At 50.5% G+C, this 20,793-nt stretch overlaps 1 protein-coding gene across 1 annotated transcript in view; it reads right to left on the reverse strand.

Moving 5' to 3' along the window:
• LOC109885048 (netrin receptor UNC5B-like) overlaps positions 1 to 20,793 on the reverse strand; it is a 124,314-nt gene that overhangs the window by 71,526 nt on the left and 31,995 nt on the right. Inside the window, exons 3-5 of the mRNA XM_031804852.1 lie at positions 16,735 to 16,878; positions 15,217 to 15,320; positions 14,237 to 14,417 (exon numbers count right to left, since the gene is read on the reverse strand). Of these exons, the coding sequence (XP_031660712.1) occupies positions 14,237 to 14,417; positions 15,217 to 15,320; positions 16,735 to 16,878 (429 nt within the window). The remainder of the gene's footprint in view (positions 1 to 14,236; positions 14,418 to 15,216; positions 15,321 to 16,734; positions 16,879 to 20,793) is intronic.

A 20,793-nucleotide genomic window follows, 5' to 3' on the forward strand; every position in this document is an offset into this window, starting at 1 on the left:
ACAGTACAACTGGCCCCTCTAACAGTACAACTGGCCCCTCTAACAATACAACTGGCCCCTCTAACAGTACAACTGGCCCCTCTAACAGTACAACCAAATGACTACAAACAGACCACACCCTCCTCACTGACAAACAGACCACACCCTCCTCACTGACAAACAGACCACACCCTCCTCACTGACAAACAGACCACACTCTCCTCACTGACAAACAGACCACACCCTCCTCACTGACAAACAGACCACACCCTCCTCACTGACAAACAGACCACACCCTCCTCACTGACAAACAGACCACACCCTCCTCACTGACAAACAGACAACACCCTCCTCACTGACAAACAGACAACACCCTCCTCACTGATAAACAGACAACACCCTCCACACATTGAGAGAGAGGTTGTTGACCTGGTTGTTGTCCTGCCAACACATTACCCAGGTCTATAACCTCCTCCCTACCTAAAAGCAAGAGATCGCTATGTGCACGAGTAAGATCCGGGATGTTGAAACCGTATCGGTATTGTGGTGAAATGGAAGAGGAAAATATTAAGTCTGTCACGTTCGCTGGAATAATGGTCGAACCAAGGCACAGCGGATTTTGAGTTCCACATCATTTATTAATAGTTGAACTTAGTTGAACAAAAACAATAAACAATAAACTAAACTGTGACAACAGAGGTGCTACGTGCATTTACTCAAAACAATTTCCCATAAACCACAGGTGGAAAAAATACTGAAATATGATCCCCAACGATTACCAGCTGCCTCTAATTGGGAATCATACCAAAACACCAACATAGAAAAAACTAAATAGAACCCCACATAGAAAATATAAACTAGACTAAACCCCTAGTCACACCCTGACCTACTCTACCATAGAAAATAAAGGCTTTCTATCGTCAGAACGTGACAGTACCCCCCCCCCCCCCCCCCCCCAAAGGTGCAGACTCCGACCGCAAAACCTGAAACAAAAATGGAGGGTTAGGGAGGAGGGGTGTCTAGTGTCGGTGGCGGCTCTGGTGCGGGGCGAAGAACCCGCTCATCCCGCAGATCCAGCCATGGACCCAGGCTGAACACTGTGCCCGGACTGGACCTAGGTGCAGAAGAAGACTCCTGCTATGGAGCGGGACTGGACGCCGTGTCTAGACTGGGCATCGGGGCAGAGAAGTGCTCCTGCCATGGAGCTGGACTGGACGCCGTGTCTAGACTGGGCATCGGGGCAGAGAAGGGCTCCTGCCATGGAGCTGGACTGGACGCTGGGTCTGGACTGGGCATCGGGGCAGAGAAGGGCTCCTGCCATGGAGCTGGACTGGACGCTGTGTCTGGACTGGGCATCGGGACAGAGAAGGGCTCCTGCCATGGAGCTGGACTGGACGCTGTGTCTGGAGTGGGCATCGGAACAAAAGAAGACTCTGGCCTTGGAGTTGAACTGGACATCGGCGCAGGGGAAGGGAAGGCTCCGGCCATGGAGCTGGAGATTCCGGACCATTGACCGTCTCAGGAGGTTCCTGACCGTGGACCGTCTCAGGAGGTTCCTGACCGTGGACTGTCGCCGGAGGTTCCGGTCTGGGAACCATCGCCAGAAGCTCTGGACTGGGAACTGTCGCCGGAAGCTCTGGACTGGGAACTGTCGCAGGAAGCCTGGTGCATGGGGCCGGCACAGGACGTACCTGACTGGGGACACGCACTTCAGGGCGAGCGCGAGGAGCAGGCACAGGACACACCGGACTGGGGACACACACTTCAGGGAGAGTGCGAGGTGCAGGCACAGGACGTACCTGACTGTGGAGACGTACTGGTGACCTGGTGCGTATAGCCAGCATCAATTGTACCAGAACTTTAACACACTTCTCAGGACGAGTACGGGGAGCTGACTCAGGTGGCATCGGACGGCTAACACGCTCCTCAGGGCGAATGCCGTGCATACTACGCCAAACCAACAGCTCTCTCGCTTCAATCTCCTCCAATTTATCCAACAACTCCTCAACGGTCTCTGACTCACCCCTCAACTTCGCCGACCACCCCGTATTTTTTTGAGGCTGCTTCTTGGGCTTGCGTCGTGGACGTGAACCCTGTCGTCATCGCTGTCCTCCATAACCTCCTTCCGTCTGTCACCAAGGAAGGGTTTCGCATCTCCCCATCACTTCTTCCCATGTCCAGAAATCCTTCACCTGATGAACACGCTGCTTGGTCCTAGTTTGATGGGATATTCTGGCAACGGTCTCTGAGGGGTGGGGTTAAGGAGATATGTGGGATGGACTGAGAGTAGCTGAGGGGGTAGCTGAGGGGTGGGGTTAAGGAGATATGTGGGATGGACTGAGAGTAGCTGAAGAGTAGCTGAGGGGTGGGGTTAAGGAGATAGGGTGGGTCAAAATCAAAAGTAACAGTCAGTATCTGGTGTGGCCACCAGCTGCATTAAGTACTGCAGTGCATCTCCTCAGCATGGCTGGTGGCATTGTCATGCTGGAGGGTCATGTCAGGATGAGCCTGCAGGAAGGGTACCACATGAGGGAGAAGGATGTCTTCCCTGTAATGCACAGCGTTGAGATTGCCTGCAATGACAACAAGCTCAGACCGATGATGCTGTGACACACCACCCCAGACCATGACGGACCCTCCACCTCCAAATGGATCCCGCTCCAGAGTACAGGATTCGGTGTAACGCTCATTCCTTCGACGATAAACTCGAATCCGACCATCACCCCTGGTGAGACAAATCCTAGACTCGTCAGTGAAGTGCACTTTTTGCCAGTGCTGTCTGGTCCTGCGACGGTGGGTTTGTGCCCATAGGTGACGTTGTTGCCGGTGATGTCTGGTGAGGACCTGCCTTACAACAGGCCTACAAGCCCTCAGTCCAACCTCTCTCAGCCTATTGTGGACAGTCTGAGCACTGATGGAGGGATTGTGCGTTCCTGTTGTAACTCGGGCAGTTGTTGTTGCCATCCTGTACCTGACCCACAGGTGTGATGTTCAAATGTACCGATCCTGTGCAGGTTTTGTTACACGTGGTCTGCCACTGCGAGGACGATCAGCTGTCCTTCCTGTCTCCCTGTAGCGCTGTCTTAGGCGTCTCACAGTACGGACTTTGCAATTTATTGCAATTTATTGCCCTGGCCACATCTGCAGTCATGCCTCCTTGCAGCATGCCTAAGGCACGTTCACACAGATGAGCAGGGACCCTGGGCATCTTTCTTTTTGTGTTTTTTAGAGTCAGTAGAAAGGCCTCTTTAGTGTCCTAAGTTTTCAGAACTGTGACCTTAATTGCCTACCGTCTGTAAGCTGTTAGTGTCTTAACGACCGTTCCACAGGTGCATGTTCATTAATTGTTTATGGTTCATTGAACAAGCATGGGAAACAATGTTTAAACCCTTTACAATAAAGATCTGAAGTTATTTGTGTGTTGTTCACCACACGGTACTGTTTTGGGTTTCGTTCGTTCCACGTTTATAGTTTTTTTGTATTCAGTTGTGTTCATGTGTAGTATTTCTTATTAAAAGAACCATGGACACTTCCCACGGCGCATATTGGTCCTCCGATCCTTCTCGCCTCTCCTCTTCAGATGAAGAGGAGGAAATCCCTTACAATGTCTGAATGTTTTCCGTCTAAATAACCACAACAATAAGGTTCCAAGCCAATGGGATTACCACAGTCAGAAACAGCTGTCCAATGGTATTGGAGGACAACAAAATATGTTATTGAATCAATGTACACTAAAAACACATGTGCGGTGAAAATCGGCAACAAGCAAACAGACTTCTTCTCTCAGGGGAGTGAAACAGGGCTGTCCAATAAATGAATTGGCCAAAACAGTGTAAGAATCTGTAGCACCTGGTCTCACCCTACACAACACTGAAATCAAGGCACCTGGTCTCACCCTACACAGCACTGAAATCAAGGCACCTGGTTTCACCCTACACAACACTGAAATCAAGGCACCTGGTTTCACCCTACACAGCACTGAAATCAAGGCACCTGGTTTCACCCTACACAACACTGAAATCAAGGCACCTGGTTTCACCCTACACAACACTGAAATCAAGGCACCTGGTCTCACCCTACACAACACTGAAATCAAGGCACCTGGTTTCACCCTACACAACACTGAAATCAAGGCACCTGGTTTCACCCTACACAGCACTGAAATCAAGGCACCTGGTCTCACCCTACACAACACTGAAATCAAGGCACCTGGTCTCACCCTACACAACACTGAAATCAAGGCACCTGGTTTCACCCTACACAGCACTGAAATCAAGGCACCTGGTTTCACCCTACACAGCACTGAAATCAAGGCACCTGGTCTCACCCTACACAGCACTGAAATCAAGGCACCTGGTTCCACCCTACATAACACTGAAATCAAGGCACCTGGTTTCACCCTACACAACACTGAAATCAAGGCACCTGGTTTCACCCTACACAGCACTGAAATCAAGGCACCTGGTCTCACCCTACACAGCACTGAAATCAAGGCACCTGGTTTCACCCTACATAACACTGAAATCAAGGCACCTGGTTTCACCCTACACAACACTGAAATCTGCAGCACCTGGTCTCACCCTACACAACACTGAAATCAAGGGTATGCTGTACAGAGATGACCTGGGCTCTGACCGTTAACCACAGGTTCTGTCAGACCAGGGCTCTGACCGTTAATCACAGGTTCTGTCAGACCAGGGCTCTGACCGTTAATCACAGGTTCTGTCTGACCTGGGCTCTGACCGTTAATCACAGGTTCTGTCTGACCTGGGCTCTGACCGTTAATCACAGGTTCTGTCTGACCTGGGCTCTGACCGTTAATCACAGGTTCTGTCTGACCTGGGCTCTGACCGTTAATCACAGGTTCTGTCTGACCTGGGCTCTGACCGTTAATCACAGATTCTGTCTGACCTGGGCTCTGACCGTTAATCACAGGTTCTGTCTGACCTGGGCTCTGACCGTTAATCACAGGTTCTGTCTGACCTGGGCTTTGACCGTTAATCACAGGTTCTGTCTGACCTGGGCTCTGACCGTTAATCACAGATTCTGTCTGACCTGGGCTCTGACCGTTAATCACAGGTTCTGTCTGACCTGGGCTCTGACCGTTAATCACAGATTTTGCCTGACCTGGGCTCTGACCGTTAATCACAGATTTTGCCAGACTGAATATAATGATATTCCATAATACTTGCAGAACTCAGGATGACTAATATAAATTATATTTGGACCTATTAGAACACACCAAAAATGACACGTATCTAGGACTAAATATCAGCAACACAGGTAGCTTTCACATGGCTGTGAATGAGCTGAGAGACAAAGCAAGAAGAGAATTGCATTTAAAAGGATAATTAAAATCCAAATTCCAATTAGAGTCTCCTATTAACGCGTGTAGAGCCGAACTGGGCCAATACCCCTCTCCTTTATTAGACTAGAAAAAATTTGTCATCAAATTTTACAACCATCTAAAAACAAGTGACCCCAAAACATTCCATCACACAGCTCTACAATGTCATGAGATGAAACAAGAGAAGAGTCCCCTCAGCCAGCTGGTTCTGAGGCTCAGTTCACCAACCCAAACCAACCCCATAGAGCCTCAGGACAGCACTCAGCCAGCTGGTTCTGAAGCTCAGTTCCCAACCCAAACCAACCCCATAGAGCCTCAGGACAGCACTCAGCCAGCTGGTTCTGAGGCTCAGTTCACTAACCCAAACCAACCCCATAGAGCCTCAGGACATCACTCAGCCAGCTGGTTCTGAGGCTCAGTTCACCAACCCAAACCAACCCCATAGAGCCTCAGGACAGCACTCAGCCAGCTGGTTCTGAGGCTCAGTTCACTAACCCAAACCAACCCCATAGAGCCTCAGGACAGCATTCAGCCAGCTGGTTCTGAGGCTCAGTTCACCAACCCAAACCAACCCCATAGAGCCTCAGGACAGCACTCAGCCAGCTGGTTCTGAGGCTCAGTTCACTAACCCAAACCAACCCAATAGAGCCTCAGGACAACACTCAGCCAGCTGGTTCTGAGGCTCAGTTCACTAACCCAAACCAACCCCATAGAGCCTCAGGACAACACTCAGCCAGCTGGTTCTGAGGCTCAGTTCACTAACCCAAACCAACCCCATAGAGCCTCAGGACAGCACTCAGCCAGCTGGTTCTGAGGCTCAGTTCACTAACCCAAACCAACCCCATAGAGCCTCAGGACAACACTCAGCCAGCTGGTTCTGAGGCTCAGTTCACTAACCCAAACCAACCCCATAGAGCCTCAGGACAGCACTCAGCCAGCTGGTTCTGAGGCTCAGTTCACTAACCCAAACCAACCCCATAGAGCCTCAGGACAGCACTCAGCCAGCTGGTTCTGAGGCTCAGTTCACTAACCCAAACCAACCCCATAGAGCCTCAGGACATCACTCAGCCAGCTGGTTCTGAGGCTCAGTTCACTAACCCAAACCAACCCCATAGAGCCTCAGGACATCACTCAGCCAGCTGGTTCTGAGGCTCAGTTCACTAACCCAAACCAACCCCATAGAGCCTCAGGACATCACTCAGCCAGCTGGTTCTGAGGCTCAGTTCACTAACCCAAACCAACCCCATAGAGACTCAGGACAGCACTCAGCCAGCTGGTTCTGAGGCTCAGTTCACTAACCCAAACCAACCCCATAGAGCCTCAGGACAGCACTCAGCCAGCTGGTTCTGAGGCTCAGTTCACTAACCCAAACCAACCCCATAGAGCCTCAGGACATCACTCAGCCAGCTGGTTCTGAGGCTCAGTTCACTAACCCAAACCAACCCCATAGAGCCTCAGGACAACACTCAGCCAGCTGGTTCTGAGGCTCAGTTCACTAACCCAAACCAACCCCATAGAGCCTCAGGACAACACTCAGCCAGCTGGTTCTGAGGCTCAGTTCACTAACCCAAACCAACCCCATAGAGCCTCAGGACAACACTCAGCCAGCTGGTTCTGAGGCTCAGTTCACTAACCCAAACCAACCCCATAGAGCCTCAGGACAACACTCAGCCAGCTGGTTCTGAGGCTCAGTTCACTAACCCAAACCAACCCCATAGAGCCTCAGGACAACACTCAGCCAGCTGGTTCTGAGGCTCAGTTCACTAACCCAAACCAACCCCATAGAGCCTCAGGACAACACTCAGCCAGCTGGTTCTGAGGCTCAGTTCACTAACCCAAACCAACCCCATAGAGCCTCAGGACAGCACTCAGCCAGCTGGTTCTGAGGCTCAGTTCACTAACCCAAACCAACCCCATAGAGCCTCAGGACAACACTCAGCCAGCTGGTTCTGAGGCTCAGTTCACTAACCCAAACCAACCCCATAGAGCCTCAGGACAGCACTCAGCCAGCTGGTTCTGAGGCTCAGTTCACTAACCCAAACCAACCCCATAGAGCCTCAGGACATCACTCAGCCAGCTGGTTCTGAGGCTCAGTTCACTAACCCAAACCAACCCCATAGAGCCTCAGGACATCACTCAGCCAGCTGGTTCTGAGGCTCAGTTCACTAACCCAAACCAACCCCATAGAGCCTCAGGACAACACTCAGCCAGCTGGTTCTGAGGCTCAGTTCACTAACCCAAACCAACCCCATAGAGCCTCAGGACAGCACTCAGCCAGCTGGTTCTGAGGCTCAGTTCACTAACCCAAACCAACCCCATAGAGCCTCAGGACATCACTCAGCCAGCTGGTTCTGAGGCTCAGTTCACTAACCCAAACCAACCCCATAGAGCCTCAGGACATCACTCAGCCAGCTGGTTCTGAGGCTCAGTTCACTAACCCAAACCAACCCCATAGAGACTCAGGACAGCACTCAGCCAGCTGGTTCTGAGGCTCAGTTCACTAACCCAAACCAACCCCATAGAGCCTCAGGACAGCACTCAGCCAGCTGGTTCTGAGGCTCAGTTCACTAACCCAAACCAACCCCATAGAGCCTCAGGACATCACTCAGCCAGCTGGTTCTGAGGCTCAGTTCACTAACCCAAACCAACCCCATAGAGCCTCAGGACAACACTCAGCCAGCTGGTTCTGAGGCTCAGTTCACTAACCCAAACCAACCCCATAGAGCCTCAGGACAACACTCAGCCAGCTGGTTCTGAGGCTCAGTTCACTAACCCAAACCAACCCCATAGAGCCTCAGGACAACACTCAGCCAGCTGGTTCTGAGGCTCAGTTCACTAACCCAAACCAACCCCATAGAGCCTCAGGACAACACTCAGCCAGCTGGTTCTGAGGCTCAGTTCACTAACCCAAACCAACCCCATAGAGCCTCAGGACAACACTCAGCCAGCTGGTTCTGAGGCTCAGTTCACTAACCCAAACCAACCCCATAGAGCCTCAGGACAACACTCAGCCAGCTGGTTCTGAGGCTCAGTTCACTAACCCAAACCAACCCCATAGAGCCTCAGGACAGCACTCAGCCAGCTGGTTCTGAGGCTCAGTTCACTAACCCAAACCAACCCCATAGAGCCTCAGGACAACACTCAGCCAGCTGGTTCTGAGGCTCAGTTCACTAACCCAAACCAACCCCATAGAGCCTCAGGACAGCACTCAGCCAGCTGGTTCTGAGGCTCAGTTCACTAACCCAAACCAACCCCATAGAGCCTCAGGACATCACTCAGCCAGCTGGTTCTGAGGCTCAGTTCACTAACCCAAACCAACCCCATAGAGCCTCAGGACATCACTCAGCCAGCTGGTTCTGAGGCTCAGTTCACTAACCCAAACCAACCCCATAGAGCCTCAGGACAACACTCAGCCAGCTGGTTCTGAGGCTCAGTTCACTAACCCAAACCAACCCCATAGAGCCTCAGGACAGCACTCAGCCAGCTGGTTCTGAGGCTCAGTTCACTAACCCAAACCAACCCCATAGAGCCTCAGGACATCACTCAGCCAGCTGGTTCTGAGGCTCAGTTCACTAACCCAAACCAACCCCATAGAGCCTCAGGACATCACTCAGCCAGCTGGTTCTGAGGCTCAGTTCACTAACCCAAACCAACCCCATAGAGCCTCAGGACATCACTCAGCCAGCTGGTTCTGAGGCTCAGTTCACTAACCCAAACCAACCCCATAGAGCCTCAGGACAGCACTCAGCCAGCTGGTTCTGAGGCTCAGTTCACTAACCCAAACCAACCCCATAGAGCCTCAGGACAGCACTCAGCCAGCTGGTTCTGAGGCTCAGTTCACTAACCCAAACCAACCCCATAGAGCCTCAGGACATCACTCAGCCAGCTGGTTCTGAGGCTCAGTTCACTAACCCAAACCAACCCCATAGAGCCTCAGGACAACACTCAGCCAGCTGGTTCTGAGGCTCAGTTCACTAACCCAAACCAACCCCATAGAGCCTCAGGACAACACTCAGCCAGCTGGTTCTGAGGCTCAGTTCACTAACCCAAACCAACCCCATAGAGCCTCAGGACAACACTCAGCCAGCTGGTTCTGAGGCTCAGTTCACTAACCCAAACCAACCCCATAGAGCCTCAGGACAACACTCAGCCAGCTGGTTCTGAGGCTCAGTTCACTAACCCAAACCAACCCCATAGAGCCTCAGGACAACACTCAGCCAGCTGGTTCTGAGGCTCAGTTCACTAACCCAAACCAACCCCATAGAGCCTCAGGACAACACTCAGCCAGCTGGTTCTGAGGCTCAGTTCACTAACCCAAACCAACCCCATAGAGCCTCAGGACAGCACTCAGCCAGCTGGTTCTGAGGCTCAGTTCACTAACCCAAACCAACCCCATAGAGCCCCAGGACAGCACTCAGCCAGCTGGTTCTGAGGCTCAGTTCACTAACCCAAACCAACCCCATAGAGCCTCAGGACAACACTCAGCCAGCTGGTTCTGAGGCTCAGTTCACTAACCCAAACCAACCCCATAGAGCCTCAGGACAACACTCAGCCAGCTGGTTCTGAGGCTCAGTTCACTAACCCAAACCAACCCCATAGAGCCTCAGGACAGCACTCAGCCAGCTGGTTCTGAGGCTCAGTTCACTAACCCAAACCAACCCCATAGAGCCTCAGGACAGCACTCAGCCAGCTGGTTCTGAGGCTCAGTTCACTAACCCAAACCAACCCCATAGAGCCTCAGGACAACACTCAGCCAGCTGGTTCTGAGGCTCAGTTCACTAACCCAAACCAACCCCATAGAGCCTCAGGACAACACTCAGCCAGCTGGTTCTGAGGCTCAGTTCACTAACCCAAACCAACCCCATAGAGCCTCAGGACAACACTCAGCCAGCTGGTTCTGAGGCTCAGTTCACTAACCCAAACCAACCCCATAGAGCCTCAGGACAGCACTCAGCCAGCTGGTTCTGAGGCTCAGTTCACTAACCCAAACCAACCCCATAGAGCCTCAGGACAGCACTCAGCCAGCTGGTTCTGAGGCTCAGTTCACTAACCCAAACCAACCCCATAGAGCCTCAGGACAACACTCAGCCAGCTGGTTCTGAGGCTCAGTTCACTAACCCAAACCAACCCCATAGAGCCTCAGGACAGCACTCAGCCAGCTGGTTCTGAGGCTCAGTTCACTAACCCAAACCAACCCCATAGAGCCTCAGGACAGCACTCAGCCAGCTGGTTCTGAGGCTCAGTTCACTAACCCAAACCAACCCCATAGAGCCTCAGGACAGCACTCAGCCAGCTGGTTCTGAGGCTCAGTTCACTAACCCAAACCAACCCCATAGAGCCTCAGGACAGCACTCAGCCAGCTGGTTCTGAGGCTCAGTTCACTAACCCAAACCAACCCCATAGAGCCTCAGGACAGCACTCAGCCAGCTGGTTCTGAGGCTCAGTTCACTAACCCAAACCAACCCCATAGAGCCTCAGGACAGCACTCAGCCAGCTGGTTCTGAGGCTCAGTTCACTAACCCAAACCAACCCCATAGAGCCTCAGGACAACACTCAGCCAGCTGGTTCTGAGGCTCAGTTCACTAACCCAAACCAACCCCATAGAGCCTCAGGACAACACTCAGCCAGCTGGTTCTGAGGCTCAGTTCACTAACCCAAACCAACCCCATAGAGCCTCAGGACAGCACTCAGCCAGCTGGTTCTGAGGCTCAGTTCACTAACCCAAACCAACCCCATAGAGCCTCAGGACAGCACTCAGCCAGCTGGTTCTGAGGCTCAGTTCACTAACCCAAACCAACCCCATAGAGCCTCAGGACAGCACTCAGCCAGCTGGTTCTGAGGCTCAGTTCACTAACCCAAACCAACCCCATAGAGCCTCAGGACAGCACTCAGCCAGCTGGTTCTGAGGCTCAGTTCACTAACCCAAACCAACCCCATAGAGCCTCAGGACAGCACTCAGCCAGCTGGTTCTGAGGCTCAGTTCACTAACCCAAACCAACCCCATAGAGCCTCAGGACAACACTCAGCCAGCTGGTTCTGAGGCTCAGTTCACTAACCCAAACCAACCCCATAGAGCCTCAGGACAACACTCAGCCAGCTGGTTCTGAGGCTCAGTTCACTAACCCAAACCAACCCCATAGAGCCTCAGGACATCACTCAGCCAGCTGGTTCTGAGGCTCAGTTCACTAACCCAAACCAACCCCATAGAGCCTCAGGACATCACTCAGCCAGCTGGTTCTGAGGCTCAGTTCACTAACCCAAACCAACCCCATAGAGCCTCAGGACGGCACTCAGAACATCTGGCCCAACCAAATCATCACAAAACAAAAATAAATATATATCACCTATTGGAAAAACACCACAAAAAATCTAAGTAAACTTCAATGCTATTTGGCTCTAAACAGACAGTACATGGTGGCAGACTATCTGACCACTGTGACTGATAGAAAACTGAGGAAAACACTGACTAGGTACAGACTCGGAGAGGACAGTCTGGCTATAGAGACCGGTCATCACAGACCAACCTGGCTGACCAGAGAGGACAGTCTGGCTATAGAGACCGGTCATCACAGACCAACCTGGCTGACCAGAGAGGACAGTCTGGCTATAGAGACCGGTCGTCACAGACCAACCTGGCTGACCAGAGAGGACAGTCTGGCTATAGAGACCGGTCGTCACAGACCAACCTGGCTGACCAGAGAGGACAGTCTGGCTATAGAGACCGGTCGTCACAGACCAACCTGGCTGACAGAGAGGACAGTCTGGCTATAGAGACCGGTCGTTACAGACCAACCTGGCTGACCAGAGAGGACAGTCTGGCTATAGAGACTGGTCGTCACAGACCAACCTGGCTGACAGAGAGGACAGTCTGGCTATAGAGACCGGTCGTCACAGACCAACCTGGCTGACCAGAGAGGACAGTCTGGCTATAGAGACCGGTCGTCACAGACCAACCTGGCTGACCAGAGAGGACAGTCTGGCTATAGAGACCGGTCGTCACAGACCAACCTGGCTGACCAGAGAGGACAGTCTGGCTATAGAGACCGGTCGTCACAGACCAACCTGGCTGACAGAGAGGACAGTCTGGCTATAGAGACCGGTCGTTACAGACCAACCTGGCTGACCAGAGAGGACAGTCTGGCTATAGAGACCGGTCGTCACAGACCAACCTGGCTGACAGAGAGGACAGTCTGGCTATAGAGACCGGTCGTCACAGACCAACCTGGCTGACAGAGAGGACAGTCTGGCTATAGAGACCGGTCGTCACAGACCAACCTGGCTGACAGAGAGGACAGTCTGGCTATAGAGACCGGTCGTCACAGACCAACCTGGCTGACAGAGAGGACAGTCTGGCTATAGAGACCGGTCGTAACAGACAAACCTGGCTACCCAGAGAGGACAGGCTATGCTCACTGCTCCAGGGGAGAGGTAGAGACAGAGCTGCATTTCCTATTACACTGTGACAAATACTAAAACCTAAGAGAATATTTATTTCTAATATCTAATATTTATTGGGTGAAAAGACTAAATGTGCAGTTTTGGCAGCCAAATATGTGTCCTCCTGCTACAACAATGTGCAATGGAATGTCGATAAAATTTCCCATGTAGTTTTGTTTTGTCTTTCATACCAGGTCATGTGTCTTCTCAGTCAGGTTGAGACTGCTCTACTACCAGGTCATGTGTCTTCTCAGTCAGGTTGAGACTGCTCTACTACCAGGTCATGTGTCTTCTCAGTCAGGTTGACACTGGTCTACTACCAGGTCATGTGTCTTCTCAGTCAGGTTGAGACTGCTCTACTACCAGGTCATGTGTCTTCTCAGTCAGGTTGACACTGGTCTACTACCAGGTCATGTGTCTTCTCAGTCAGGTTGACACTGCTCTACTACCAGGTCATGTGTCTTCTCAGTCAGGTTGAGCGTGGTCTACTACCAGGTCATGTGTCTTCTCAGTCAGGTTGAGCGTGGTCTACTATCAGGTCATGTGTCTTCTCAGTCAGGTTGAGACTGGTCTACTACCAGGTCATGTGTCTTCTCAGTCAGGTTGAGACTGGTCTACTACCAGGTCATGTGTCTTCTCAGTCAGGTTGAGACTGCTCTACTACCAGGTCATGTGTCTTCTCAGTCAGGTTGACACTGGTCTACTACCAGGTCATGTGTCTTCTCAGTCAGGTTGACACTGGTCTACTACCAGGTCATGTGTCTTCTCAGTCAGGTTGAGCATGGTCTACTACCAGGCCATGTGTCTTCTCAGTCAGGTTGAGACTGGTCTACTACCAGGTCATGTGTCTTCTCAGTCAGGTTGAGACTGGTCTACTACCAGGTCATGTGTCTTCTCAGTCAGGTTGAGACTGGTCTACTACCAGGTCATGTGTCTTCTGGTCTACTACCAGGCCATGTGTCTTCTCAGTCAGGTTGAGCGTGGTCTACTACCAGGCCATGTGTCTTCTCAGTCAGGTTGAGACTGCTCTACTACCAGGTCATGTGTCTTCTCAGTCAGGTTGAGACTGCTCTACTACCAGGTCATGTGTCTTCTCAGTCAGGTTGAGCGTAGTCTACTACCAGGTCATGTGTCTTCTCAGTCAGGTTGAGCGTGGTCTACTACCAGGCCATGTGTCTTCTCAGTCAGGTTGAGACTATTGCTGTAATGCAACACTGTTGTTCTCATTGATATAGTTGTTGTAGTTGCTGTTAATGGTAATACCATATCCACTACTACTACCACTGTTATGATTACTTCATCACTGCTGGTCCCAATATTGCTGTTTAAGTGTACTTGGACAATGTAGATAAAGTCTACTGAATTGAAAGAGAGAGTAGAGATCGAGAGAGAGTCAGAAAAACATCTCCTGTGTGTGTGTGTGTGTGTGTGTGTGTGTGTGTGTGTGTGTGTGTGTGTGTGTGTGCTACTTACCATAGACGATAAGCGTGGCGGTACTACTGCGTCTCCTGGCTACATGGTTACGTGCCACACAGGTGTAGTTGGCCGTGTCAGAGAGACGGGCCTGTTTAATAATGAGGTCATGATCAATGGTCATCAGGAAGTTAGAGTCCTGAGATGGGTCTATGGTTTCCTCATTCTTTAACCAGTCAACCTGGGGGGGGGGGGAGACCAGTTAGAGAGAACACCACACAGACAAAGAGAGAGAGAGAGAGAGAGAGAGATAGACACAGACAGACACACACACACACACACACACACAATGAAAAGAACAACACACACACACACACACACACACACACACACACACACACACACACACACACACACACACACACACACACACACACTCTCACACTCACACTCACACTCACACACACACAACGAAAAGAACAACACACACACACACACACACACACACATATGAACACACCAACAAAGGAGCGCCAACACACAAGTCACCCAGGACTGAGCCAATCCTGCAATGGTCCCAATGCTAACACTGGATGACATTTACCAAACAAATACATCTGTTTGCTGATATAAATACGAATATTTCCCTGTCACTCCTGAGGAGGAGGAGTGAAGAGGAGGGATGAAGAGGAGGAGGAGTGATGACGAGGGATGAAGAGGAGGAGGAGTGATGAGGAGTGATGAAGGGGAGGGGAAGTGATGAGGAGTGATAAAGACGAGGAAGAGTGATGAGAAGTGATGATGAGTGATGAGGAGTGATGCGGAGAAGTGATGAGGAGTGATGAGGAGTGATGCGGAGAAGTGATGAAGAGGAGGAAGAGTGATGAGGAGTGATGAGGAGAAGTGATGATGAAGAGGAGGCGTGATGAAGATAAGGAGTCATGAAGGTGGCGATCGATGAAGAGGAGTGATGAGGAGTGATGAAGAGAATGAGTGATGAAGATGACGGGATGAAGAGGATGTGATGAGGACACACATACCTCAGCAGGGGGAATGCCCTCAGGGGGTCGACACTGCAGCAACACCTCCTGCTCCAATCTCACCTCTCGACCCAGAGGCTCCTGCTCAAAGGCCTTACGCAGGTCTGCAGACAGGGGGCGACAGAGAGTTCTATATTATTTAGTCATTTATATTTCTCCTTTATTTAACCAGGTAGGCCAGTTGAGAACACCTTTATTTAACCAGGGAGGCCAGTTGAGAACACCTTTATTTAACCAGGTAGGCCAGTTGAGAACACCTTTATTTAACCAGGGAGGCCAGTTGAGAACACCTTTATTTAACCAGGGAGGCCAGTTGAGAACACCTTTATTTAACCAGGGAGGCCAGTTGAGAACAAGTTCTTATTTACAACTGCGACCTGGCCAAGATCAAGCACAGAGGTGCGACACAAACAACAACACAGAGATACACATGGAATAAACTGAGTGTCTGTGTGTGTGTGTGTGTGTGTGTGTGTGTGTGTGTGTGGGGGGGGGGGGTTACAATTAGGGTTGGAATTAGGGTAAGGGGTTAGGTTCAGGCATCCAGGTATCACCAACACACAGACACCACAATCACACAGACACCACAAACATCACAGACACCACAAGCACACAGACACCACAAATACACAGACACCACAATCACACAGACACCACAGACACCACAAACATCACAGACACCACAAACATACAGACACCACAGACACCACAAACACACAGATACCACAGACACACCTTTAAAAATAAATAGGCATTAAATAGGTCGTGTCCCAAAAATATCTCCTTTCTACTAAAATGTCTGCTCGTTCACCACTACCCATACATCTACTACATCTACTACCCATACATCTACTACATCTACTACATCTACTACATCTCTAATCGGATTGAAGCATGGTGGGTGGAATAAAACATAATTGGAACGTGCCTATAAACTCTAGAAAACATAATTTCACACACATACCCCCCCCCACACACACAGAGGTTCCCCCCCACACACAGAACCCCCCCACACACAGAGAGACTCCCCCCCCACACACACACAGATTCCTCCCCACACACAGAACCCCCCCACACACAGAGAGATTCCCCCCACACACAGATCTCCCCCACACACAGAGAGACTCCCCCCCACACACACAGAGATTCCCCCCCCCACACACAGAACCCCCCCACACACAGAGAGACTCCCCCCCACACACACAGAGATTCCCCCCCACACACAGAATCCCCCCACACACAGAGAGATTCCCCCCACACACAGATCTCCCCCACACACAGAGAGATTCCCCCCACACACAGAGATTCCCCCCACACACAGAACCCCCCCACACACAGAGATTCCCCCCCACACACAGAACCCCCCCACACAGAGATTTCCCCCCACACACAGATCTCCCCCCCACAAAGATCCCCCCCACACACAGATTCCCCCCACACACACATACCCCCCCCCCACACACAGACCCACCCACCCCCCACACACAGATCCCCCCCAGACTCTCTCTCTGTACCTACATGCGATGTGGACGTACGCGCGGCTACTCTTGGTGGTGCCTGCAGAGCTCCAGGCCACACACTGACACCAGTAGTCCTCCAGACCAAACAATTCCTCCACCTGGGTCCTCGATACAGAGATATCCACCTCCCTCACCACCAGGCCTGGGAGAGAGAGGGGAGAGAGGGGAGAGGGGAGAGGAGAGAGGGGAGAGACCGGAGAGGAGAGAGGGGGGAGAGGGGGATAGGGGAGGGGGGAGAGAGAGGAGAGAGGGGGGAGAGGGGGATAGGGGAGGGGGGGAGAAGAGAGAGAGGAGAGAGGGGCGAGAGAGGGGGAGAGGGGAGAGAGGGGGGAGAGAGAGGAGAGAGAGACTGAGATCATTATATGTTAATGAATGTGTACAGTAGCGATGCGCGGTTTGACTAATAATGTTGATTTAGTAGTCCCCATGGTGATATCCATGGTGTGGGCTGGTTTAGTAGTCCCCATGGTGATATCCATGGTGTGGGCTGGTTTAGTAGTCCCCATGGTGATATCCATAGGTGGGCTGGTTTAGTAGTCCCCATGGTGATATCCATGGTGTGGGCTGGTTTAGTAGTCCCCATGGTGATATCCATGGTGTATGTAGGCTGGTTTAGTAGTCTCCATGGTGATATCCACGGTGTGGGCTGGTTTAGTAGTCCCCATGGTGATATCCACGGTGTGGGCTGGTTTAGTAGTCCCCATGGTGATATCCACGGTGTGGGCTGGTTTAGTAGTCCCCATGGTGATATCCACAGTGTGTGCTGGTTTAGTAGTCCCCATGGTGATATCCACGGTGTGGGCTGGTTTAGTAGTCCCCATGGTGATATCCACAGTGTGGGCTGGTTTAGTAGTCCCCATGGTGATATCCACGGCGTGGGCTGGTTTAGTAGTCCCCATGGTGATATCCGAGGGGTGGGCTGGTTTAGTAGTCCCCATGCTGATATCCACGGTGTGGGCTGGTTTAGTAGTCCCCATGGTGATATCCACGGTGTGGGCTGGTTTAGTAGTCCCCATGGTGATATCTACGGTGTGGGCTGGTTTAGTAGTCCCCATGGTGATATCTACGGTGTGGGCTGGTTTAGTAGTCCCCATGGTGATATCCACAGTGTGGGCTGGTTTAGTAGTCCCCATGGTGATATCCACGGTGTGGGCTGGTTTAGTAGTCCCCATGGTGATATCCACAGTGTGGGCTGGTTTAGTAGTCCCCATGGTGATATCCATGGTGTGGGCTGGTTTAGTAGTCCCCATGGTGATATCCATGGTGTGGGCTGGTTTAGTAGTCCCCATGGTGATATCCATAGGTGGGCTGGTTTAGTAGTCCCCATGGTGATATCCATGGTGTGGGCTGGTTTAGTAGTCCCCATGGTGATATCCATGGTGTATGTAGGCTGGTTTAGTAGTCTCCATGGTGATATCCACGGTGTGGGCTGGTTTAGTAGTCCCCATGGTGATATCCACGGTGTGGGCTGGTTTAGTAGTCCCCATGGTGATATCCACAGTGTGTGCTGGTTTAGTAGTCCCCATGGTGATATCCACGGTGTGGGCTGGTTTAGTAGTCCCCATGGTGATATCCACAGTGTGGGCTGGTTTAGTAGTCCCCATGGTGATATCCACGGCGTGGGCTGGTTTAGTAGTCCCCATGGTGATATCCGAGGGGTGGGCTGGTTTAGTAGTCCCCATGCTGATATCCACGGTGTGGGCTGGTTTAGTAGTCCCCATGGTGATATCCACGGTGTGGGCTGGTTTAGTAGTCCCCATGGTGATATCTACGGTGTGGGCTGGTTTAGTAGTCCCCATGGTGATATCCATAGCGTGGGCTGGTTTAGTAGTCCCCATGGTGATATCCACGGTGTGGGCTGGTTTAGTAGTCCCCATGGTGATATCCATGGTGTGGGCTGGTTTAGTAGTCCCCATGGTGATATCCACGGTGTGGGCTGGTTTAGTAGTCCCCATGGTGATATCCACGGGTGGGCTGGTTTAGTAGTCCCCATGGTGATATCCATGGGTGGGCTGGTTTAGTAGTCCCCATGGTGATATCCACGGTGTGGGCTGGTTTAGTAGTCCCCATGGTGATATCCATGGGTGGGCTGGTTTGGGGTAATTCATTATTGTGTGGATAAAGTTTGGGTGGGTCGCGGGTTAAATAAAGACAAAACAATAACTTAAAAATCATTAAATATATAATTATTGTTCAATTTCTATCTATTGCTTAGATGGAGGTGTTTCATTCATTATTTTAGGCTGTCTGGCATTAGTGTGTAACACTAAGCTTCAGAACCTAGCTGTACGAGCGCCAAATCGCCTACACGCCAAATCACCTACACGTCAAATCGCTAACACACCAAATCACCTACACGCCAAAACACCTACACGCCAAATCGCCTACACGCCAAATCACCTACACGCCAAATCACCTACACGCCAAATCACCTACACGCCAAATCGCTAACACACCAAATCACCTACACGCCAAATCGCTAACACACCAAATCACCTACACGCCAAATCGCTAACACACCAAATCACCTACACGCCAAATCGCTAACACACCAAATCACCTACACGCCAAATCGCCTACACGCCAAATCGCTAACACGCCAAATGTTTTTTGGGAACAGGCAGAAAAAGTTAACGTCGATCCAATGGAGGCAAAACAAAAGGACGACGTCAGAGTTGAATTATTAAGCGGTTTAAGAGGATGATAGCAGTGCCGCTATGTGATGTGTGATGATTGTGAGGAACTATAAAACATTCGACCGTCACAAGACAGGGACTTCAAATAGGCCTATGGCAAGTTAAGGGAACTGTAGCTTACTGTTCAGATGTGTTAAATGGACATCTGGAGAATCTTAAGAGAATGCACAGTTAGGGACCGTCTGTAAACGTGTTTTCTTTATCAACATCATAAAAGCTGATAGTATTTCTACCACAGTTAGGGACCGTCTGTAAAGGTGTAATCTTTATCAGCGTCATAAAATATGATAGTATTTCTACCACAGTTAGGGACCGTCTGTAAAGGTGTAATCTTTATCAGCGTCATAAAATATGATAGTATTTCTACCACAGTTAGGGACCATCTGTAAACGTGTTTTCTTTATCAACATCATAAAAGCTGATAGTATTTCTACCACAGTTAGGGACCGTCTGTAAAGGTGTAATCTTTATTAGCGTCATAAAATATGATAGTATTTCTACCACAGTTAGGGACCATCTGTAAACGTGTTTTCTTTATCAGCGTCATAAAATATGATAGTATTTCTACCACAGTTAGGGACCGTCTGTAAAGGTGTAATCTTTATCAGCGTCATAAAATATGATAGTATTTCTACCACAGTTAGGGACCGTCTGTAAACGTGTTTTCTTTATCAACATCATAAAAGCTGATAGTATTGCTACCACAGTTAGGGACCGTCTGTAAAGGTGTAATCTTTATCAGCGTCATAAAATATGATAGTATTTCTACCACAGTTAGGGACCGTCTGTAAAGGTGTAATCTTGATCAGCGTCATAAAAGATGATAGTATTTCTACCACAGTTAGGGACCGTCTGTAAAGGTGTAATCTTTATCAGCGTCATAAAATATGATAGTATTTCTACCACAGTTAGGGACCGTCTGTAAACGTGTTTAGTCTTCATATAATGACCGAAGAGACACTGTATATTCTAACATCCAATCAAAATGTCAGAAATTAGAACCAAAAACATCTAAATCCGGCTAAATCACCACCTGTCAAAAAAAAAGAAAAAGATTCCTCCATCTCTAACAGGCCCTCAGCCTTTCACATATAGTCGGGAGGTTGTATATGGGTCATTAGCGATTGCGGGGAGATGCGGGTGAAAAAACAGCTGACCAGCGTACCACTAGTGTACAGGGTTTCTTTATTGTAACGTCTATCAGTGAACGGTTGTGGAAAGTTAAGAGTGAGTTTAGTGTATGAGAATGTGTATTTGTGTCAATGCTCGCGCTCATGAGATTGCGTGTGTGTATGTGTGTGAATTCTTGCGCTCTTGAATGTTTGAGACTATGGGATTGTGTGATTGCATTGTGTGCTCCA

This window comes from Oncorhynchus kisutch, linkage group LG25 (assembly GCF_002021735.2).
Source record: "Oncorhynchus kisutch isolate 150728-3 linkage group LG25, Okis_V2, whole genome shotgun sequence".
In the NCBI taxonomy this organism is placed as follows: Eukaryota; Metazoa; Chordata; class Actinopteri; order Salmoniformes; family Salmonidae; genus Oncorhynchus; species Oncorhynchus kisutch.